This window comes from Cucumis sativus, chromosome 6, assembly GCF_000004075.3.
Source record: "Cucumis sativus cultivar 9930 chromosome 6, Cucumber_9930_V3, whole genome shotgun sequence".
In the NCBI taxonomy this organism is placed as follows: Eukaryota; Viridiplantae; Streptophyta; class Magnoliopsida; order Cucurbitales; family Cucurbitaceae; genus Cucumis; species Cucumis sativus.
In genome coordinates this window covers 25776890-25802115 of record NC_026660.2, presented here as the reverse complement: position 1 = coordinate 25802115, position 25226 = coordinate 25776890, and the positions used below count along the sequence as shown (strand labels likewise).

At 30.0% G+C, this 25226-nt stretch overlaps 2 protein-coding genes across 3 annotated transcripts; both read right to left on the bottom strand.

Moving 5' to 3' along the window:
* Window positions 1–1496: 1496 nt before the first annotated feature.
* On the bottom strand, window positions 1497–4837 carry LOC101214725 (U-box domain-containing protein 4). Of its 2 annotated transcripts, XM_004141945.3 has the most exons (4): window positions 4418–4837; window positions 3945–4030; window positions 2066–3773; window positions 1497–1985 (listed from the first exon to the last, which is right to left on the bottom strand). In XM_004141945.3, the coding sequence occupies exons 3-4, from the start codon at window positions 3620–3622 to the stop codon at window positions 1926–1928; spliced, it is 1617 nt and encodes a 538-aa protein (XP_004141993.1). In that variant the 5' UTR covers window positions 3623–3773; window positions 3945–4030; window positions 4418–4837; the 3' UTR covers window positions 1497–1925. The 2 variants fall into 2 exon arrangements, with proteins under 2 accessions (XP_004141993.1, XP_031743633.1); XM_031887773.1 differs by lacking the exons at window positions 3945–4030; window positions 4418–4837 and having other exon boundaries at window positions 2066–3933.
* Window positions 4838–11802: 6965 nt separating this feature from the next.
* LOC101211093 (probable indole-3-acetic acid-amido synthetase GH3.1) lies at window positions 11803–14249 on the bottom strand. The gene is made up of 3 exons (XM_004141845.3): window positions 13856–14249; window positions 13656–13757; window positions 11803–13557 (listed from the first exon to the last, which is right to left on the bottom strand). Exons 1-3 carry the CDS (start codon window positions 14179–14181, stop codon window positions 12162–12164), a joined length of 1824 nt encoding a protein of 607 aa, XP_004141893.1. The 5' UTR covers window positions 14182–14249; the 3' UTR covers window positions 11803–12161.
* Window positions 14250–25226: the final 10977 nt, after the last annotated feature.

The window sequence follows — 25226 nt, the reverse complement described above, 5'->3', positions numbered from 1 at the left end:
TATAATATACATCCAAATGTTGCCTTACTTCGTAGAAATATGATTGAAAACCGTCATTATAATTTAATGAGAATAATCGTAAAAAGTAGTAAATTTGACAAATATTTACAACTTATGACAAAATTTTCAGCTTCTATCAATAATATCAGAATGGTAGCCACTAATTGATATTTTGTTATAGTTTGTAAATATTTTAATTTATTTGACTATTTTTAAAAATTCACCATATAATTATGCCAAAATCAATGTTTCATCAATTAAATGTAACAATTTTCATCAACTTTTATAAAACTTTTTAAAATTTTCGTTAATATAATATCTCCATATCGAAACCTCAATACTTCTACCAATATCAATATTTGATATTTAGTATTTGTTGTAAAATTATATATAATAACAATAATAATAATAACAATAATAATAACAATAACAATAATAATAATAATAATAATAAAAATTTGAAATAAAGACTCGTAGACTTAACTGTTCACATTTTGTCGTACATACGAAAACACCCAATAAGAAATTTATTTGGTCAATTCAACGAGATTCATTGAAAGAAACGCGGGGTTTGTAACGTAAATGATCTTTCATATGAATTTAACTAAACACAAACAAACTCTATCTATCTTATCTTTAATTAATCAACTTTAGCTTCATCCTCCTATTCTAAATAATATGCTTTGATTTAGATACAAATACGTCCCTCAGATTAAAAGGATTCAATCAAATCAGAAATTGCTACACCAGAAATTACAAGCCTAATGGATAAAGTGTTCACTCTTGATGAAGCACCCAACTAGGAAGCAACTATAATTCTTGTCTTACTGAGTTTATATTGAATGATACCATATGGTCGTCATTAAATAATGGAGGATCTGTTACTGTTTGTGGATGCTGAGGGATCGGCTTTGGTTGCTCATCTTAGTTTTTCATATTAAAGCCACAGCAACCTTCAGCTACCACCTAAAACAATATATCATCAATTTATCTATCCACTTGATTCTTTATTGATGAAGAAATATAATTAGTGACACACAGTATAAGTTACGGAAAATTACAAACGAAGTAATTGATTAATGTTATCTGTTAATTAATAGTTTTTTTTTTTCACAAGAACGAATGGATTTTTTTTTTTACAAGAACTTATGATGATTACAAAAAAGTTTTTTTTTTTTTTTCTTTTGGGAATTAGTTTTGTACCAACACAAAGCTGTAGAAAGAACCAAAATCCAAGAATTTATCAGGAAAATGAAAAAAGACTATCGCGCTCTTGTCAAGTCCAAAAGAAAGCTAGCAAATTAACCAATCGAACTGTCTAAGGATACCACATGAGGCAGCAGGATGGTACTACTAGAACATGCCAAAGCTTAAACGAGAAGCAAAATATCAGATTAGCAGGGGACTCAAAATGATCTCACACATGAGGCAGCAGGATGAAGAGGAAGGCATAATGCATACAACGTTGTAGACAATCAACAAAATTAACAGCTATAAGGCTAAAAGCTCCCACAACAAAATTTCTTAAAAATATTGATATGGTATAATATAAATCCTTCACAAGCGATACTAATTAACACCAATCGTTTGGCACTAAAAATCTGATAGGGGGGGGGTTAGCCAATATGAAACAGTCAAATCAAATCGAGACATTAATTGGAAATTACTCCTGCATTTCTACTCTTTTCATTTTTCTGAATGAATTTTACTGCATTTCCATCAGAATTTACAAATCAGAAGAATGTTCTACGCAGACACCTGATGTAATATTATGGGAGCACGAAAAATTTTGCATGTCCCCCTTCAACAGCAGCAACATCCAAGGTTAATGTAAAAAATTGTCAGGCATACTTTAAGATTAGTGGCTTTCAACATTACTATTCACATGCTTTCTGAAGACGTTAAGGAGATCCTGGACCTCAAAATTAGTATTTTTCAACATTACTACGCACATGCTTTCTGAGGAGGTTAAGCAGTTCCTGAGCCTGAAATAACAATTTTATTTTCGCATTAATAATCTTTTTCAAAATTCAAATTGTAGCACATAATTTATTGCAGTGAATACCTTATCCTTGGCCCTCCGAGTTCCAGATTGTGACAATGCCACCAAGGGCGGAATAACTCCTTCTTGGAGAGCCATTATGCAAAATCTATTAGAGGTTGAGCAAACCCGCAATAGTGCAGCTGCTGCATTCTCTTTTCCTCTGGCAGAACCCAATTCAATAGCCTCAACCAACACAGGGATCCCACCCATCCTACCAATTTCAACCTTTCCCTCCTGAATAGTAGCAAGGTTTGCTAGAACAGCAACTGTCTTGTCAACCATTCCAACTGATGGATCCATCAACTCCACAAGATGCTTAACAGCTCCAGCTTGCACAATCTTGACCTTGTTCTCTGGAAGCATAGACAGATAAAACAATGCAGTTGTTGCGTCCTTCCTTCCCCTAGGAGTCCCATTACCTAGTAGTTCAACCAGAGGCCCAATGGCCCCAGACTTCCCAATCTTTACCCTGTTTTCCACGACCATAGCTAGGCTAAAGAAAGTGGCAGCTGAGTTCTCCCTTGCCTCAGGGCTTCCTGTAACAAGGACGTGAATCAAAGGCTCAATTACATTGGCCTCAGTAATAGCGACTTTGTGGTCACTTTGGATTGATAGATTGAGAAGTGTTGTAACAGCATGCTCTTGGGTTATTGCATCTGTAGAATACATCAATTTGACCAAAAAGGTGATTGCTCCATGTTTGGCAATCAAAATCCGGTTTTCAGTATTATGCCTGGCAAGACTTCGGAGTTCAGCTATTGCAGCTCTAATAGTTTCAAGTGAATTGCTATTCAAGTCCTCAACCAACTTCTGAATTCCAGATTCAACACTTCCAAGTTCAGATTTGTGGTCAGCCACAGAAGAAGAAACAATTTCAGGAAGTTTGTGTGCTTGTTGCTCAATTATATCACTTTTTCTTTCCACCAACAATCTGGGCGGGAGTTCTGGTTCAACTTGCAAGAAGGCTGGAGTCGCAGAAGCTGGTGATTCTAATTTTACTATTTCAGAAGCATCCCTGGTACGACCTGCTGATTCAATTGATGATAATGTTGAAGTGGTGTCTTCTGCATCCCTAGATCTAACTAGTGAAAAAGTAGGCTTAGCATTAGTGTCAGAAAGAACAATATCATGAACTTGAGATTTTTCATCTAAGGTGACATTGGGACGATTTTCTGAGCTAGTGACTGGCAACCCTCCAAAATCCAACTCGTCCCCATTTTGAGATACACCATCGGAGGATTTGACAAATGTAGAATGAGAACTGGTGGGGAGATGGTTTCTATCATCTGAATTCAACTTTTCAGGAGTAACGACTAGTTTCACATTCTCTAACTTCATAGAGTTAATAAAATTCTTGTTGCTGCTTATCGTGGACAAACTTGACATCTGTGCCTTTCTAATGTAATTTGGTATTATATTAGTGTCTACTATTGGAACTGAGCCACAACTTCGGGATTTCTCTAGTCTAATTATGTGCTCATGCCTTTGAGTTATGATACGATCAACATGTTCAGCTTCTCCTGTGGTTTGGACTTGTTCGGCATTCTCTTTCAACTTATTATGAGCCAGAATCTCCATCAGAATCTGCTAGTCTGACCTCGAGCTTAGTTTGTCTGAAATTTTTCACCAACAATCTATATTTGGTCCAGCACACTCCAACTGATACTTCAACACACATTTAATTATGGTGAATAAGTTTCTCATCTATGAGCCTCCCATGGACAAATTACTGCAACCCATTCAAGTGAGAAACTCAATTTAAATATGCATAAAGCAGTTCGGCATTTCCAGACTTCATAAGAAGATTTTAAAAATACGTAGGAATGAACAAGAGAAATCGTTCGCCAAACTCAATTAGTAATTACAAAATAAGAGTTAACATAATGAAATTCATCACTACCTCGGGATATCTTGAGCCAACTAGCCGCAGGAACAAGTCCCTGTTTGATCTATAGATCTCGAATTTAATAATTCTCTTTGCAGAACCTAGACAAATGTAAAACAGGAATGATTATAAGCAATCACCGCTAACTAAAACTTTAGTAATCTGTTTCAATTGCAATTCATGTCACAGATCTTCTTTCTCCCTCTTTACAAGGGCTAGGGTTCATCTATTACAACATAGAAATTTACAAGAAACAATTGTGAACAGTCCATTACGGAAAATTCGTTGTAACTTTCAATCAAAAGCATCGTTGGAAAGAAAAATAAAATTGATCGGAAGCTCGAGGATGAGACAAGTAAGATGGAACGAATCAATACCAAAGAAATAAACGAAAACCCTAAATTTAATGGAAAAAACAAAAAACCACAATTTAAATCTCTCCGAGACAAGTAAGAGAAAATTTCATGGAAAGTGATGGGAAATCTAACCGCGTCTAGTAGTCGCAGTCACCGAGTTTGAGCATTAAGCGTATGAATTCAGCTCTATCCTTTTCCCTGGGATTGGTTGGATGGGTTTTATTCCGGAAAGGGAAGAGAAGGTGTATAAGGAATGGGGAAAACCGTAAGGAAATTTGGGTAAGGTTTTGATGAATTTGAAATGAAGTTGCTTTAGTAGTAGTGGAGAAATTTGATTATGCCGCGACGGTTGCTCCGGCAGGAAGAGGATTAACGGTAGGGTCAACGCGTTCATACTTTGCCAAAACGACGGCTCGTGCGTGAGGTGAGAGAGAGAGCAGTTGTTGGACTGAATCCTATACGCTTTGGCTTTGTTAGGTCTACACCCAGTCAAAACACTCAACAACTCCCCCTCACATGTCACCATATCCCCCATGCCCTTCCTAGGATTAACTCCTCAAACTATATTAATAGCATCCATTTCGACTCAACCTATACAACTAACCATTACAGTTATAGCTCTAATTCTTCTAACTATTTTAACTAAAAATGCCAAGATCTTCCTAACCTCACCTATAATAACATTGATGAGATAATTTGGTTATTACAACCATACTCACCCAACTAGTCTATTAGGATTGAGCTCTATAGTTAAACTTACAAGATTCATTCTCACATCTGTTCGTCACATGGCGGTGGGAGTGACATATGCTTCAAAAAAATTCAACCAATAAAGTACAAAATTCCAACTATTCCAGAAAGCGAAGGAGGGTAACTAAGTAATATCAATCCCAACAAATATTCTGACCATGAGGCCCATTATAGTCATGACTTGGGCCCAACTTCAAAGCTCAGATGGTATGATGCTTGGGCCTAGCTTGATCCAAAAGATCGGTATATTTGTTCGCCAGCCGCCAATATTATTCTTTTGTTTTATTCATTTTAAAATTTCAAATGTACATTAATGGTTAAAGTGTTGAATCCTAAAAGTTTTTTTTTTTTATATATATATATTTTTTATGATCATCCAAATGTACTAATGTATATATATATTTTTAATAAACTCTTGAACCTACTAAAAACGATAAAATTGATAATAAAAAAAAATGTGGTAGATACATAATGTATCATTATGAGATTTTATCTCAATATCCGATTGCAATAGAAAAACTTGTGTAATTTTGTGGGGAAATGGTTATATCGAATGAGTGTGAGGGTGGATGTAGATTAGAGATAGAAGGATTGATGTTAAATCTTTTCATGGGTATATCCCCTCGTTATTGGTAAGGAAAGGGCCTACGAAGTACGAACGGACAGTTCACGTAATCAAATCGAATATGGTCTGCCAGAAAGGGCCATTCGCCATAATTTCAAGAGGCCCGTTTCAATCATAAATTGGGCCCAAGCCTCAAATCGATAATGGCTGGGCCCAGTTTGATCTAAAATTGAATGGATGATTGTCCTTCCCTCGTCGTTTTCCTTTTCTTTTCATGGTTTTCTTTAGACAACACATGATGTACGACTCTGTACCAATAATAAACAGTCACTTTACCTGAGTTAAGTTGAACTTTGTATTATATTTATAATATCAAATGCATCTAAAAAAACGTCCTAATACAATACATCATGGTAGTGTTTGGGGTAAATGATGTGTTATTATATTCCTAAATTATTATAGTTATAATAGTTCGTGGTTAACAGGTAGATTATTATTTTAGTTTAGATTGTAATAGTGTATTTTTGTGGTGTAGATTATTTTAGTATGAAAAGAAAATATTAAATTACAATGAATGTTAAATAACGAAAGTCGAAGTAAATAGTGAATATTGTAACAAAAACATAGATTTTAATTTAGTGTTTACAAAAGCTAATTGAAATTTTTAAATAATAATTATTGTAGCTAGAGGTGAATATTCTAATCTCAAACAATCTCGGTGTTATTAAAATATGTTATTTTTTTTACTCTTTTCACCGGAGTTTTTATATCTATTATCAATGTACCATGCATGCACGATACATCATTTTCATGTCGACTGTTCATAAACTATTTATATATATTTATTGTCAGTAAACCATTAATTAATACATTTATCATTAACCAATTCCTTAACTTAATGATCAATGTAAAAATGATCACTTTCTAGTACTTCATTTGAATGGGTTCCACAAATTCCTTTTCCTCTGAAATTTTGATTAAAACTTGATTAAAATCAACACAATTCTAGAGGCAACATCCCCTTTTCACTTCAAACGTATTTGGTTTGAAAATGATTCAAAAATCAACATCATGAGTATATCAGAAGAAGGTATGTATTATATTTTCTATGAAATGGATATATAAAAATTCTTGTAATAAAGATGTCTGTTTCTTTATTCAGTCGGCAGTGGAGCAGTAAATAAAAGGAGTGACAAAGTGAAAATACAAAAAGGTAAATCAGAAAGGGTAGACAGTGTGTGTGGTAAAGAGTAAATAACATAAAAGAAGAAAGAAGAGAGAGGACAAAATATACTTTGGCTTTTTACAAAAACAGTAATTGCTGTTTTTGTTCTGTCGATTCTAAGTGTTGCTTCCATTTTCTTTCTCCTTAAAGAATGTCTAACTTCGAGGGAACAAAGCCTTCCATCACTGTTCTGTATGCTCCTTCTTCCCTCTTATAAACCTTTCACGTTTAAATTTACTTTTTCTTCATTAATTTCTATCGATTCACCATCTTTTTTATAAAAAAATTTACAACTGCTTAATTTTATAAACAATTTGTTTTCACAACCAGGAGCAATAAGTACTTTTTAAAACATTTTTCCTTGACTAATTCAAACATGTCTTCCACCTTAATTAATTAATTAATTTTTTTGTAATAATTTAATGCATATATAAACTAAACTAAATAAGTCATTATAATCTAGTCTATATTCTTTTTTTTTAACAAATTTTAAAGAACTTCAAAGAAATATTTCATACCAATTAAATATATTAAATAAGATATTGTTTATTTAAAGTTCTTGTTACAAATTTAAAAATATTTATTCCTAAAATTTTTATAAACCAAAGTTGTTTCTATGAAAATTTTGGAGATAAAAATATTTTTAAATCAATATTATTTCAATTTCAAATTTTCTTATAAGAAAAATAAAATAGATTAATGAGGAATATAATTACTATAAAAGACAGATATTTTAAGAAAATCTAACAATTTTAGATTATATCAATAATAAACATTAAGAAAATTGTTTATCAATATCATTAATAAATATTAATAGAAGTTTATTAATTTTTATAATAATTTTTTATTTTAAAAGTATTTTGATTTTTAACTAATATTTAAAAATACTCCAACATCAATTAACGTTTGATATTTATCCTTAAATAAAGAACCTTTCATTTTGATTAGACATTATACTTTGGTTGAATTCCGTTTGAAAAATAAATAAATAAAGATAATATAAGCATACTTTAATTTGAATTCAACATTGTCTGTTCTTTTACCATTCTATATCTTTTACTTTGTTATCAAGAGTGCACCCAAAACTAGTTACAAGTGTGTGGATGAAGTAAATGCGAGTATATATATATTCTTAGTTTTAGGTCTTAAGTGAAAAATTGAAAATATATTTGTTTAGATTTCATATCAAATTAGAGTAAAGAAAAAGATTAACCAATGTGAAAAGGATCATTTGTTAAGATTTAATAAGGGTTAAATTTGAAGTTGAATTCTGGGTTTGAGACAACCCAACACTTAAAAAGCTTTCTTTCCTTTAACATAGTTTAAATCACTTTGAGCGACAAGGTGGTAATACCTTTTAGGTCATTTTAATCACCGACCCTCTTGGCTTTGTCACTGATTGGCATTTGAATTTGCCTTTTTGTGAAGTAAGTTCCACTTATTATATTTATTTCATTTGTCCAAAGTTTATTAGTTCACACCTATCTAACTAGGGTGTCAATTGTTGTTTAATGGTTTCTAGTGATCTACTTTTAAGTGAAATTATTATTAGTAAGAAAAAACTTAGTCCTAATTAACTAAATTAAAGTTTCATTTGTTAACCACTTAATTTTTGTTATTGACAACTAAGTCTATATATAAATACCATTTTAATGATCTATTAGTTTTAATTTTATCTTGATACTAATCAATCATTTTGAGAAACATTATTAAAAAAAATGATTTTGTGATATTGAAATATATATATTTTTTAATTTAGCTAAAATTACTCCATATACATTAGTTAAATAAATTCAACATGCCATCCCACATGATCATAAGATTAAATTGTAATATTTTATCCCACCTAAAATAGGATGCTTTTGTAGAAAATAAAAGTACCTTATCCATTCAAAATGTCACTAGAACCTGTTAATTAAAAAAAATTAAAACTAAAATATATCCAAATTTTAAACTGCAAAAGTGACATAATTGTTATTTTTAAACTAAAAGCTCTGTTAATCACATATTTATTTTCCTAAGTTGTTATGATTTGATTGGTGGTATGTGAAACATACGTGGGTTTAGTTATCGAACTAGTGTAATTTTTGTAAATAATAAAATATTATGGGATATGTTGTCACCAAACCCTAGCATAATTAAATAAAATTAAGAGCATTTAGATTAGGTTTAATTAAGTAATTAATAAATATCGAGTAATGAGTGGCTATAACATGAGTTTGGTTTATCTTCCCAACATTTAATTTAGAGACAACAAACACATGCACCTAGCTAAGAATCAAACTTGACGTAACAAACTCAACTAATCTCACCAAAAGTTAATCTTAATTATTTTAATTGATTATCAGAAAAAGACACAATTATTTATTAGACCTAATGCTTTGCCCATCCTTTTAGTCAATTTACGCATTCAATCTCTATTGGCTAATGCCTATAAATAACTCCCCTTGATCCATATATCATATACCCCCTTTATTGAAATTAAATAAATTACTATCAAACTAAAATTGATTAAATTGTAAATAATAAGTTATAATATCTAGCATTGCCAGAGATTCTCAACTGATTTATCATCTCCCACTCGTATGCCCCTTTTCCTAAAACTTGTAAGTTTAATTTTCAAGTTGATTTTGATTAGTCGGGAATTAAATACGTTTATTAAATCTTAGACTCCCTTATGTTCTAGCTAGTTGCGTGAATCTTAATCGACTCATCCCAACCAAAATAAGTTATTTTCTTTTAAACTTTTCCAATAAAAGTTGTTTAAGATAAATATTGAAAGTATTTAAAAGTTATTTTAAGTATTTGATAAATAATTCAATTTTTTAAATATTTGAAATATTTGCGATTTCGGTGAAAAACCATCAAGCTTTTTTTACGTATGTAGAATTTGAACACGTGATATCTTTAATCGAAGATGTGTTGGTGAGGGAATTTGTTGATCTAAACTGAAAATTTAAAAACGCCTTGTTGTGAGTACATAGATTCCAAGAAAGAAAGAATGGAGTCAAAACAAGTTGTTAAATAATGTAGAATATGTGTGTATGAAAGATGAAAACCCTAAAAGTGGGGAGGAGAGAGGAGAAAGGAGAAAGAGACAAGAGAAAGAGAGGAAAGGGCTTGGAGAAGAGAGCAAGAGGAGTGGCTCCAAACCATAAGAGGCCAAAACCAAAATTGATGCCTCAAAAATGCCTCTTCTTTCCCACACACACACAACACAAACCCTAAATTATTCAAACACATATCCTATTTCAGACCCGCAACGAATATCTTCCCACGTGCCATAACTCCCATTCTCACATTTCTTATTCTTTTATTTTTTTTAATTATATAATTAATGAGACCAAAATTGGATATATAATAATCAATTGAGTCCAACGTATATTAGTAAATATAGTAAAATTTAGAATCTAACACTTGGGCTATCACCGATGAAGTCTATCATCAAGTGATGTATTTATAATTATTGTAATTTAATCATGTACATTTTAGGTTTTTTTCTGTGTATATTCAAGAGACTTTAAAGGATTTTCTAATATATTTCTTAAAAAAAGGTAAAATTATCTTTTAGGTTTCTGTCTAATAATTCTTCTTCACGTTAATTCTTTTAATGTTTGGTGATGTATGATTTGGTATTATTTAAAGATTATATGATGAGTTAGTTTCAAGTAAATTAAGTTAATTTGGGGGTTTCTGATGGTGTAAATTAATTAATTAAGTCTATTGAAAGAAATTATATAAAGCCTTGATTATTCATAATTAATTTATTGATTATGAGAAAAAAATTTAATTTATAAAGATATAAAAAGAATTCATACAATTTCTACCAAATCAAATGTTAAATAGTACTGCTTAAGCATTTCATGAAACTGTTATATATATTAATGGGTTAAAATGGTATTTAATATTAATAAATAAAAGTGAATTGTAGAAAGTGAAAGACGATAAAATCTGAAAACACTGAACATGTCTTAAACGTCTTTTAAAAGTAGCATTCAGCCTTTTATGGAATTGTTTCTGAAAAACAACTCTCAAATTCCTGACACGTTCTCTGTATTTCTTGTTTTCTATATCTTTCCCTTTCTTTTAATTAAAAAAGTAAAAGTACTTTCTTTATACATATATATATACACACACAAAGTTCCTTTAAAGCTAGTTTCCTTTATATGTAATCTACTTTACCTTTTAAAAATATTCTTTAATTCCTAGCCAAATTATAAATTATATTTGTAAATATTATCCTTTTTCTTATTAAGCTTTCAACCAAATTTATGATTTAGGGTTTACTATTTTCTAGCTTGTTTATGGACACAAGGGTACCCCTACCATTTTTACCTTAAAAAACAACTAAATGAGGACCATAGTAATTTTTTTTTAACACAGAAATTTTATGATGGCGGATTAAATCCCAGACTTTCTAGGAAAGAAGATTATGTCATTTAACATTTTTGAAAACATTGGTTTTATTTTTTTACCATGTGTATATTCAAATTTAGAATTAATTAATTTAGGTGTTAAATTGAAAGTTGTTAAAGTTGCTTAAGTTAGTTACTAAACTAAGTATAGTGGTAAATTTGATTTAAAAGATTAAAGAAAAACAAAATTTTAACTTTTTAACTGTTAAACAATACAAACTTCCTTTATAGCTACAATGTACAGAATGATGATGAAAAAACATCTAAATTACTGAAGATCAATGAAGAACTTTATTCAACTAATTATGATCAATAAATACAACTATAGATACATGCAATGCATCTAATGAATTGAGTGGACAAGTCTCTGTGATAGCAAGAAAATATGCAGTGTTTGGTTGCTTTATGGAAGCAGCAGCTAGCAGCTAGCTAGCAACAACAAAAACAAATATGTATTTCATAAAAAGCAATTATTTTCACTTTCAACAAAACCTTTTTCTTTGCCTTTTTTTTCCCCTTTTCACTCTTTCTTTACTCTAAAAAGCAAGAAAAATAAAGAAGAAAGCCAAAGACAAAAAGATTCAATATATAATAGACCAACAGACATATTTTGTAAAAGAACAATTACATCATGAAGCCCATATTTTAGACATTAATTACTTGAACCTTATTGCACAGACATGACACATGAACTTAGAAATTAATTTTCACTAAGAAATAAAAAAAAAAAAACACAAAACTCTACAATAATAATAATAATAATCAAAAGACACTTCTAAAAGCCATATGCATAATCCAACAAACTCAAACTCTATCCTCTTCTACTTTGGCTTCTACATCATCATCATAATAATCTTTTTATACATATGGGTCGCTTTCAATTTTTTTTTTAATGTGAAATTTTTATTTTTGTTGTCAACCTCAACGACGTCGTTCTGGTGTCCAGTGCGGCTTTGATGGGCTGAAGTGAAACGAAGTTACCCTAGAGTCAAGAAGCTCGACAATCGGTGTGAAGTTTACGCACCGTGGTGCTTTGTATTGGTTGATCGACGCGCCTCTCGAGATCGCATAGTCCATTAACTCTTCAAATGTCCCGTTTTTCACCACCCTAATCTCCAATGGTCCAATTGAGTTATCCGCAACTCGGCCTTGTCGGTAAACCGAGTTCAAACTTTCTTCAATAGCCAAGCAACACTGGTTTAAAATCTCATCCGTTGGATGAGAATTCATTGTTTCATTATCTTTCACAAGAAGCTCCCAGTATATAACGTAATGTCCAGGGATTGTTTTGGTATCTGCATAACTTGTGTATTCCACCACAGTGGTGTTGAACTCTCGTAGAAGAGACGACGCGTTCTCGACCGCTTTCTGGAGCTCGGCCTCATCGGTCTTGTCAGAGTCAATACTCAAAAGAACATTCTTCCGCCTCACAAATCGGAACTGCGGAGCGGCGTTATGGAAACCAGTGACTTCGAGGACATCACCAACCCGGTATCGAACCAATCCAGCATAAGTAGTTATAACAAGCTCGTACTCTTTCCCAACTTCGACATCGGCAAGGTCAACAAGTCGGGGTGGGGAGTCACGTGAAAGAGCGGGAGCTCGCGACGACGAGTCATGGGGGAGAAATTCAAAGTAACCCATGTTTGGCATGATGGTATAGGTCACATCCGAGGGTTTACACATTGGGTTTAAATTTACCCCAAAATAGCACTCGGAAGAAGCATACATAGTGCAAGCCATGGGTAAACCACCGCTGTAAAACTCGAGGGTGGGAATATACTGAGCCATGGCTCCAGTCACAATCACATCCAAATATTTAGTATTCGGCCAAATTCTCGTGATAATCCCTTCCCATTCCTCCGTGCAGCATTCACTTGAGATGAATTCCGCCAGCTCCGGCTTCGGGTTTGTTAGATATTTGGAGGTTATACATTCACGAAGACAAGTGTCCGTGATTTTAGGGTTTAGGGTTCCGGTGGAGATGTCGTGTGCCAGCTGTTTCCAGTTAAGCTGGAGAAAGCGAATGGCACGGAGGAGACCGGAGGCAAAAACCGCACCAACGCGGAGGACTTGGTCACGCATCAACAAGCCACATAACATTTGAGTGTACATGCTTTGAAAAGAATCAGCGCATAAAACCGCCTCGTTAGGGCTAGTGTAGTCATTGAAAGGGTCATAATGCCGAGTCTTGAAGATATCGCTCTTGTAATAACTAGTCAGTACTGGACGAGCCACCAAACCTCCAGGAGTCTTAGTCTCCGCCTTCACGAATAAAAAGTAGAGTCCTTTTCCTTTGTCCAATCCCGGCACATACCTGAAAATTATATATATTTTTTTTCATTGTCAAATTTTTTTTATATATAATTTTCACCAAATTATTTTTTTTTAATTTAAAAAAAGAAGAAAACCTACAGATTCATGATGGGCATGAGAAGGCTGTATAGTAATTGACGCCGTTCCATTTCTTCTTTAATTGTCGGCATCAATTTTCTCTCTCCAGCCGATGTCCCAGAACTGGATAAATTATTAAACATATATAATTAACCCTAAGTTAATTTAGTTTAATTAATAAATAATAATAGCAAAAAAAAGGGGGAATTACGAAATGAAACCTGGTGAGGAATTCAGAAATGGGATGGGATGAAAAAATAGGAGAGCGATCGCCATTAGCAATACGTTGAATATCAGGTTGGAGATCTTCATAAGTGACAACAGGAAATTTGGATTTAAAGGTATCCCGGTCGGTAGCTCCATTGAGCCGGAACCGGTTGACATATTCAGTGTGAGCGTTTTGGGTGAGAATCTCAGCCAAAACCCTTTGCTGAACCGAGTCAGTATTAGTAGTGGTTTCTTCTATAAAACGAAGGGCTTTGGCATCTTTCTCGCAGGCAGGCGGTCCAAGAGGAGTTGAAAATTCAGAATTATCAACAACGGCCATTATTTGATAAAATTAAAACGAGTTTGAAAGGATGCGAGGAGAGAAGGAATGAGAGGAAGAAAAGAGATGAGTAGAGAAGTTGTGAGTGTGGGATTTATATAGGGAAATGGAAATGCATGGTGTGGATGACACGTCAATATCCACGTCATGTAAAGAAAGGAAAGAAAGGAAAATTTGGGAGAGGGAAAGTGGTGTGGGGGAGAAGGAACATGTGGGGCCAAGACACATAGGTGTGCTGAAGAAGGGGAAGACAAGGTGAGGCCCACATGTTGTGCCAGGTCAAATAAGGGTTTGTCTTGGAGTGAGGACCGTGTTTATTGGAGATAACGACGGCTGCCGGCGGAAGCAGCCAATTTCTGAAGGGAACGGAACGGGAGGAAGGCGGCCAAAACTGTGGTTATGTTTTTCTTTTCTTTTCTCCTTCCTTCATATTTTCCTTTTTAATTTCAGTATCTTCATCTTAACGACTAAATCCCATCCTAATCATTTTACGCTCATTAATTTAATCATTTTCCAATCAAACCATTTCCAAATTTACCTTTTATATTCTTAGATTTTAACTTTATAACTGTATCAATTATGAGCTGGAGGTTGATCACCATGAATGGTATCTTAATTAATTAAATTATCATTATGGTTTTTAAGGATATTATCCAACAAATATGAAGTCTGGATTTTACCAATGGTTTTTTTCGTTAGACATTAATTTATATGTTTCATTATTTACTCAAAAATTAAACCAAGTTTCAAAAATTACAATGGTTGTTAAAAAATAATTGTTCTTCATTTTCAAATTTCTATGAATTTAAACTATGTTCAAACGAGTTAACTCATATGATATTTTGTTAACACACATATTTTGATTCAGGCACTGTATAAGCAAATATGGAAAGCATAGGGTAATGAAAGATGGAAAGAAGAGGTTAAACAAAATATTCGATAAAAAAAAAAACTTTCCTTTTAATAGAAATTGGTCGGAGACATGAAAATATTTAATTAATCATGATATTATTTAAATTATACAGAAAACAATGAGATTTAATTTAAAGAGAAAAAAGAAAGGTAATGAGATTATGATTTAGAATAGAAGGGCAATAGATTAATTGAGGATAAGATCATTGTGGGAATTATTGAATTATTATTTGGTGCTGTATCACGTGAACATGACGTTGATTATTAATTTTATTTTTTCCTTTTCCAGTTGATTAGGATTTTAGTTTTTGAAGCTGTCTCGGCATTTAAAAATGAAGAGGGTAGGTAAAATTCACTTTGTTTTTGTTTTTGTTTATTTTTAAATTAAACTTATGACAGTTGCATTGCAATTCTACATAGTTTTCTTCGCCAACTTAATGTGTTTCCTTTTCCTTCAATAATTAATATAATTAATGCTAAACTTATATAATATATAACTTTACTCTAAACTTTCAAAACTTTTACTTTAATTACTTTTTCGTTTAAAATACAATTTAAGGAACTAGTTTATTATATTTTTCAAAGCCCAGTTGATTACGTGAGGTAGAGTTTTCCCTTGGTTGGTTTTTTTTTTTTTTTTTTTGAACACTCAGTCAGCTTGTCCACTAACAAATAATTAAGAAAATATTATATCTTATAAAAAATTATAAGTGCGAACCATGCACCAAAAATTTTAAGTGTATAATATCTAAATTTTGACCATTAATTTTGACTATTAATTTTAATTGATTAGTTAATTTAAAGTGTTTAAATATCTTAATTCTAGTTTTCTTTTCTTCTTTTACCATATCTCACTTGTTGCAAAACTTTGACTTTTTAGATTGAAATTTCTCAAAAGAAAAAAAAGATAATCAAAACACTACATTTTAAAAAATCAAATGAAAGAAAAAAAAAAACCATTATATTGCATTCGATTTTTGTCTTATAATTAACAATATGTTATTCTATAAACATATAAAATTGCTAATATATGTTTCACAAAAGAAAATTATTTTTTCATTTGACATTTAAATAAGAACTTGTTTTGAATACCTTGTGCATTAAACATTTTTTAGAAAACCATTTTTAATAAAAATGTTTTTCTCTTACGATTGTATTTAATATCAATTTTGGTGTGGTGTCGGATTTCCTCTATATTAAATTTTTTTAACATTAATTCAAATAAATCATTTTTAGATTATTTATTTCACAAAAGTAAATTTAAATTAATACAAATAAAATAAATATCTTTATACACATTCTTTTATCATCTCAAGTCATTTAGTCAATTATCTATGTTAAAGTCACTTTAAATCATTAAATTTCCAAAGTATATAGAAAAAGTTGATTTTGGCAACAAAAATATTTAAAGAAAATTAGATAGTTACAGCAAATTTACTATTAGCATAATTTCTTTATGTTATGAGTTTAGGGAAAGTTTAATATATGGTGTATATTAATATAAAAGTTCATGTATATTGCTAAATATCTAAGTTGCAGAGAGAGGCCACCAGCAATGATATAAGCTGCCAAATAATATTAATAAAATAAATTAATTGAAAAACTGGCAACCCTTATCTTATACCCAAGTTAATTATATAAGCAAAATAATAATAATGAATAATGAATAATAATAATAATAACAATAAGGTTTAGAAAGAAAAAGCATAGAAAACCATCATTGTTAAAAAAGGTGAAGAGAAGAGGAATTTAAATCTCCCAATCTGCATGTCTCAAGAAGTAAGAATTATCAAATATGCTTTGATCTTCATGGTATCTAAAAAACTGTTTAGATCTAATTTACCTTTTAATTTGTTTGGGTTTTTTTGGACACTGGAATATATACTGTTCATCTGTTCTACTAAAAATATATTGTAGAGACAAAACAAAACTTTTCTTATGGTTTATCTCTTGTTATATATAGAGTATATTTCCAAGCTATATAAATATAAATGTGATAAAACCATTGATTAATTATGTTAATTTATTCAATGTCCTATATTGGTTTAAATAGTTAAGTACTTTTTACTCAGTTTGTCTATATTTATAATGATTTTGCAATTAAATTAAATATTATAGAGGTTGATTATACATTCCCTAGTTTTGAAATATTACTATTATTGTTATTATTATTAGTAAAGTTTTGTAATATTATGCCTCCTTGGAGAAAAGTATTTTTTTTAAAAAAAATGACTATAGTTGGGTACTTAATGGTATATAAATACAAAATTTAACTTCAATGATAATCATACTAAACTTTCTCTTATTGTGTGAGAGAAAATTAAAATTTTAATAAAATTTGAGCATTTTTACTATGCAATTGAATCAATGGCTTCAAAAATAGGAAAACAAAGTAGAAAAAATGATTTAGTTTGTTGGTTCATTTTCAGCTTTGAACTATTGTTATTGCCTCAATTTTCTATTTAAAGGAAAAGAAGATTTTAGGGTTAAATACAATTCTTATTTGTTGTTAATGAAAAATGTTATGACCATTCAAAATTTGGCTAAGACAACCTTTGTACCTCTTTGCAAGAAAAAGCTTTAAGTTTTATTAATAGGTTTGATTGTGTTTGCTTCTACTTAGAAAATCAAACATTTATTGCCAAACCCTAACTACTTTTTCTTCTATTATTTTTGTTTCCCATCACAATTTAGTAGTTGATGATTTTCTAAACTAAAGTAAGAAAATTGTAAAAAAAAAAAAAAGTGATAATAATTGAAAGAATAATAATTCAAGATTTTATGAGATGGTGGTGTGTTCTCAGTTATCTCCCTAGTTCTTCTAAAAATAAGATTATTTACCATAGAATTTAAAGACGTAAATTGGGAAAGTAAAAATCATATATCAAATTACAATAAACTAAAAACAGTGACACATCTCCAATACAGCAATCAATTTAATCAATATAATGACCCACAAATGACAAGTTTTGATCTTCCTATTGGACATATTGACATGTAAAAGGTTACTTAGCTAACATTTAATCTCCTCCATTATTCTTCGAAAAAAAAATCTTTTATAATACAACCATAGTAGATATAGGATTTAATTCTTTAATTTCCATCATTATTTAGTTATTAATTGATAAAACTTCTATTTGGTATGATTTGGACATTTATTATTTTGTAAAATTCATCCAATTTTTACTATATTTTATAAACAAATTTATTTTGATGCCATTCATGATGATTTCTAGTAATTTTTCAATCCAAACGGCATATAACATAATAACTTTTAAAAGTGATAAAACAATTTATTAACTAAGCTAAAGACTAATTAAATCTACATAGTCTTTTTTAATTACCATACTTCTTATGATCTCTTTTCTCTTGAGTGACTTGTTTTAAAAAAATATATATATAGTTTTCACGATTACTAGTTAATGAGTCAATTCATCTCTCTTTTTTTAGAAAAAAACTTGAATATTAATAAAAGTATTTGTTATGATTATACATTTACACAGTAAAAATTTCTTAAAACTTTTGTAAAAGTACATTACAAATATTAGTTAAGTTATCCTACATTAATATGGAGTTTCTAGAGAAACGATGGATGGAAAAGAAAAAAAACCCAACGACAAAAACCAAGTCAATAACTAAGATATATCCTCATTTCTTTCAACAGTTAACAAATTTGAATCCTCCTTTGTACTCATATGAAATGTAACATTATGAACAACATATAAGAGAGAAAAAAAAACGTTTGGAAGGTCAAGATCATCAATATTTTATTAAAAGCTTAGATATATTTTTTTTATTTCCATCTTTGAAAACAGAAGCAATAAGAGAGAGAGAGAGATAGGTGAGGATTAAATGTAAAGTATAAGAAAAAATATTAGGGGTTGTTTGCGTAAGAAAAACGTTTAAAAGAAAGAGAGATATATGGGCGTTGAAAATTATAATTAGATGATTCCGAGTCAAAGAATCCAGTGGGCCGACCTGTTTGTCTAGCAACAAAGGAACAAAGAGTTAAGAAGATTTTTATATTTTAAAAGAAGAATTAGTGAAAATGTATGAATTTAGCTTTGAAAATTGGGAAAATTAAAGTGATTAGGATTATAGGGGGTTTCTTGTTAAGTTACCATAAAACATTCGGATGGTCAAAGGAATTAGGGTTTGAAAAATCAAAGTTTTGTAGTAAGAGCAAATTATGTTTGTGTGTCGCCATTGACTTTGATTTTTTCCTTTTTAAAAACTTTTTAAGAGAAAAAAGAAACACACACGTTTGCTTCATATTTAAAACCTCTCATATCATGACTTTCACAAACTTCATTAATTAATGAGTTATGAAGCGTGCGAGTAATCCGGTATTCAAAGTCAGAACCATACACATGCATTATTATTATTGTTGAGATCAATTATTATTCTTAATTTCCTCCACTTTTTTTTTTATATATATAACTTTCTGCCTCTTTGCCTTTTTCTTTTCTCCTAAATTGTTTCTCTTATTTACTGAATGATTTATTTGTAACAATGTATAGATAATTAATAGAAGTACTAAAATAACCTAATTAAATGGCATTATTATGATCATTTTTTGGGGGAGGAAAGAAATAAAAAGAATAAAAATGATTTGGAGACCAAGATCTTCTTTGATGGGAATGATTTGGAGAAAATAACATAGTTTTATGTAATGTGAGGAAGGAAGTGCCATTAGAATAATATGGTTTTGAAGGAAGCTGGGTTTTTTAAATTGTAAAGAATGCAAAAAAATGGTCAAACATTGAGACAAATTATGGTTCTTTATTCTTACCAAATTTTCTCATATTATTACATTCAGAACACACAGTTAGGTTGGAAGGAGTTTGTCAAAAACTTGTCCACACGTTCTATCCACTAATTTACTCAATTTTATGTTTTCCAATATACATGGATGAAGTACATCCTTTATACTTTAACTCGAATCTCTTTATCTAGTTAAGTTAAACTCTTGTTAGTCACTAAAATTTAATTTATATTTAGTTTTTGAATTTAAATTAGACATTTTATTTTTAAAATTTCATTTCTACCCCATATTTTGACACTAATCACTGCATTCAAAATTCATTGTGTTTGGATAGAAGAAACTGTTTTTCTTTTCTTTTATTGAGCCTGGCTAAATTTTTTTTAAAGACTGGAAAAGATTCTTGACAAAACTGAGATTAAACAATTTGACAAAAAATTGAAAAACCAACGGCAACCTAATTGATGGTTATAGTATTAATATACTTATGAAGGTGCACTTTAAATTAAAATCACAAAAATCATTCATAGAAAAATATGAAGTGTATAATGAAGATTATATTATGATCCATAAATGAAAGAACAGAGATGGAATAAAATATTTTAAAAAATGAATTTGAAATGGAATAGATAAGAACATGAAGCATGAAACGAACCGTACATAACTTTTAACCATATTTTAGTTTTATGTTTGTTTATAGCTACTACATAATAATTAATTTTAAAAGTAATTTTGAACCACAGTATATATCTAACCAACCCTATCTCTTTCTTGTTAACTCATATTAATAAACTCAAAAGCGTTTCTTTTTTAATAATAATAATCAAATTGATAGATAATGGTAAAATTTAATTATATCATGATGTTTTCTTCCTGATTTGTATGACATAAAAATTTGTTGAATACTTACTATGTGAAAAATAAATATCAATGCAAGAATGATATTGTATAGATTTAAACACTGAACAATCAATTTTGAGGCTACCTTAAAATCACTCATCAATCTGAAAGCCAACATATTTTTTAGAAATATAATTTTTTTTTTTTTTTTTTGCTAAACTATTCCTCAAGAACACTTCTATTTTAAGTGAATTTCTCTTGGTAAACGTACGGGTTTATTTCGAAATTGAGCATAAGTATTTTATTTTTATAGAAAATTTTGAAATAAATAAGAATTTTACGCTACATAAAGTCAAAACATTGAATTAAAAGTTAAAGAGAAATTACTTGTACTTATTCAAATTCATAAATGTAAGAATAACAAGTTAGTAACACTGTTGAGGTTCACATGCAAACATAAAATCTCCTAAACTAGATCCTCCTTCCCTACTGCCCTCAATAAACACCAAAACTGTCCCTATTTTAATTAATATAAAAATAATAAAACATAGAGAATACATTACGTGTACTATACTAATACCTATATTTGTACATTATATTGTTCAAAGGGTATGGTCATTCTCACAATCATACTCAGGTCAATTTATAAAAAGAAAAGAAAAACAAATCTTGTGATAAGGGAAGGATTGTGTTCATAACATATATATTATATTTATAATAAAGTTATTACCATCCGAACTCCCTCAACTTTGAATTCGTTATATATATATAAATTAATTTTATATTAAATTATTAATTGATCTTAAAGATAAATTAGTTTCTTAAATCTTTCTAAACTTAGGTTCAAGTCTCAGTTTCTACCGAATTAGTTGATAAAATTAGGTAAGGGGTAAAGAAATTTTTGTTTTGATACGAATATGGCGTTCAGAAAGCAACCCTTTTGGACCTCAAAAGAGATAGAGAAATTAATCAGTGAGAGATATAGTTTTCTTTTCTTTTTTAACAATTAAATTAAAAAAATCCTTCAATCACGCATGATAAGGGTAGGACGTACTACTAAACTACAAAAATAAAAACAAATAAGTTGAATTTACAAATTGACCTTTCCCAAACTATTTGGGCAAAAAGTATGTTTTGAGTATTAATATTAATTAAGGTCAATTCAAACATAATTTAGTAAATAAAGACTTCAATTTTTATTTTAAAGATGGATGGTTTGATGTCTTCTGTATAATTTGTTAAATTAAAAAAATTGTTAGTACAATACTGTATTAATTATTTGATTTGAGAGACATTTGGGGTAAATTCTACAATTTAGGTTACGAACTTAGTTTGGTGTACCATCTAAATCAGTCAAAGATATTCACTACCAACTTTTTACAAATTACAGCCCTTCTTCTATAGCCCTAGATTTTGCTACACTCTCCTGTAGCTTTTCCATATGTTTCTCCCACACACTTTTTTTTTTTTTTAACGATACTTCAGACTATCATTAATGAAAACAGTGGACAGGCTAAACAAATGTCCAAGAAATTAAAGAAGTTTTATATAATTACAAAAATCTTAAACATATCGTGCTTATAACAATCTCTCAAATGCGAGTCGGTCGAAGATTTTTCTAAAAATTATTTGAACGGAGTATATCATACAATTAACCATGGATTAATGAGAAGATAATGAAATTTTAAAAAGAGAATTGGAAACAAATTGTTGGATTGGAAACAATTATTTGAGAAATATACTAAAAAAGATCGATTAGAAGATGCATGGAAACCTCCAACTAAATATTAGAATTTATTATAAATATCTCTATGTATTATATGTATTTTGGGACTTTAAAGTTGCAAAAAGGTTGAGTTGAATTTAGATGCATGGGTTGGGAGCACAGACACACACGTGTTGATAATATAAGTGGGAAAGAAACACACGTATACGAGGAAGAAGATGGGATGAAAAAAGAGGTAGAAGAGAGCTGGCTGTGGAGTGGATAGAAAATGATGTTTGAAGCTTAGGATTTTAATTGAGTCAACGACAACAATATATTTTAGAGTGACAATTGGGACAAGCAATAATCAAAATAAAACCAGACAAGACATATGCATGCACTTGTATTTAACTCTTACCTCACAAAACTACAAACTCTTTTAAACTTGTTATATGTATATATTCTGAAAATGACCATATATTTGAGAAAGATATTTTGTTTTCTTTTCCTTTTGCCCTACAAAAGTAAGGCACCCATGTTATATTCATTCATTACACCATCATATAATATATATATTGTTTTTCTCATCTAAGAATCTTATATGATATGACTTGCACAACTTTTCTTCCTTAGATGGTGCTTTCCATGCCTTTGTGTGAAAAAATTCCCTACGTATGTTTGTTCATTGGTTAGGTTGTAATCTATAGCATTGTAAAGTCATATATGACGATAAACTATACAATCTCGTCGAACTAACATTTACTCTTACATGTCACACACATCCACAAATTTTGAAAGATTCTTTTTTTTTTTTTTTGTCTAAAGTATAAATATGTATTATATACTAGCTACCTCTCTATTAGGGTTGATTGAAGCAATAATAAGTCTAATTTTATTCACTTTTGGGCATGTGGTTGGTATTGGTAGCATGTATAGGGTTTTGTACCTATAGGTTTTATCTTACCCTTGTTTAGGTGATTTTATTTTCAAAGTGACCATTAATTACAAATTAAAAGTGCAAAATTAAATTTTCAACTACAAAAATAAGGAATAATAATTATGACATATATATATATATATATATATATATATATATATATATTTTGAACTACCTAAATAGTTAGATTGACTATACTTGTCATCTCACAGTTGGATAAAAATTTTTAATTAAAAAGAAATGACAGTCTTCCGTTAATTTTCATGTAAAATTTTATTTGGTGTTGTTATTATAATACCTCATATTTTCCCATCTCTCTATTCATTTTTGCAACCAAGAACGTATATATAATAACAACAACAACAGTAATAGTATAAAGTTAATTAATGTAAATGTTATGATTTTAAAGAACGCACTTTTAAGTTCACGCATGTGTGAGTCGGCACAAAAATAAAACAAAGTACCCTTCTTTAGGCAAACATTACTATAAATTGAAATAATAAAAAAAATAATGTTTTGATAAATTAAATGAAAGATAAATCGAACACTCGTGAGCTTAGCTTAATTATTATGAAAATATTTGAACTAATTAATAAAAATACCTTTTCACGTGCCTTTCTTAGCTTGGGATTTGATATTAATGCGATGATCTCTCTCGTAATCGTGGATGTGGAACACTTTGTCAATCGGTGGGTCCAAAATCAAATTATATATATTCATTTATAATTATTAATTAATACTCCCCTACCCTAAAAAAACAATATTTCATTTTATTTTTAGTAAAGATGTAGGATTTAACTTTTAATATGGAAGAAGTAATTGTACGACAAATGATTGTTTGTGGCTAAAATTAAGTTGGATTGAGTTAAATTGAATTTTTAACTTTTTACCATTAACTAGTTGATCAAGGATAGAAATTGTAAAAATTTGGCTTTAATTAATTGAGTGGAGATTCCCATTGAATTAGACATCATAGGTTTGTTTGCCTTCTATAATTTTGTAATTTATTATTATAACTATGGTTGTTATTATACTACAAAAATTTAATTAATGTCTCTTTAATTTAAAAATTTTTCATATGGAATTAATCTCATTTAAATAATTTTTCCACAAAAATTAACTATATTATTGAAAAAGGTTAATCCTAGTATATATAAATTGAATTTTGGGTTGAGCACTAAATCAACGAAAATTAATTAAAAAATCTCAAGAAGATGGAGAACGAAACAAGGACATGGACAAGAACGCAAAAGTCATCTCCAGCTCCATTTCACGGGTGAAACATCTCTAGTCTTATCTAACTAAATTACTATGCTTAAATTTGATATGGAATGACATATTCTATAGTGTTGTACCACAATGATTATATCTTTTGGAGATTTGTGGCTAGGCACAAACAACTTTTAGATTGAGGGAGACTCTTTATACAAACGTTTAGTTTTTGTAATTGTGTTGGACACATGTTTAGGATGTATTTATGTGTTTTTTGGTATCAATTATTTTGTTAGGATTTTATTGACTCATCCAATTAGGTAAAGGGATCAAAGGATTGATTAAAATAAATCATACTTCAAAAAAAATGATAAAGTGCTCACCCACCACAAAAGAATTTGGAGAAATAGATTGGATTGTGGATAGCATTTTTGCTTGGCTAAAATGAGGCAAGTTCCAAAACTTTTAGGACCATGCATTGAATCAGACCAACATCCATAATTGTCAATCCAAATATAAATATATGTTAGGGAAAGGATATCGATGGAGAAAAAACTAGTTGAGATTAATTTTCAATGTGAAATCAAAGTTTAATCATCCTATCAAAAGAAACCCACTCTCTTTGGATTCTAATCTTTATCCCTTTGTGTTTCAATTTTCCTTTTTTTGAACCATTG

Excerpts from the sequence above, each read along its gene's own strand:
- LOC101214725 (XM_004141945.3), bottom strand. The coding sequence starts at position 3,622 with ATGGAGATTCTGGCTCATAATAAGTTGAAAGAGAATGCCGAACAAGTC. Across the intron at positions 1,986-2,065 it reads CTCGGAGGGCCAAGGATAAG|GCTCAGGAACTGCTTAACCT; the intron begins GTATTCACTGCA and ends TTGTTATTTCAG.
- LOC101211093 (XM_004141845.3), bottom strand. The coding sequence starts at position 14,181 with ATGGCCGTTGTTGATAATTCTGAATTTTCAACTCCTCTTGGACCGCCT. Across the intron at positions 13,758-13,855 it reads ATTTCTGAATTCCTCACCAG|TTCTGGGACATCGGCTGGAG; the intron begins GTTTCATTTCGT and ends TAATTTATCCAG. Across the intron at positions 13,558-13,655 it reads CTCATGCCCATCATGAATCT|GTATGTGCCGGGATTGGACA; the intron begins GTAGGTTTTCTT and ends TATAATTTTCAG.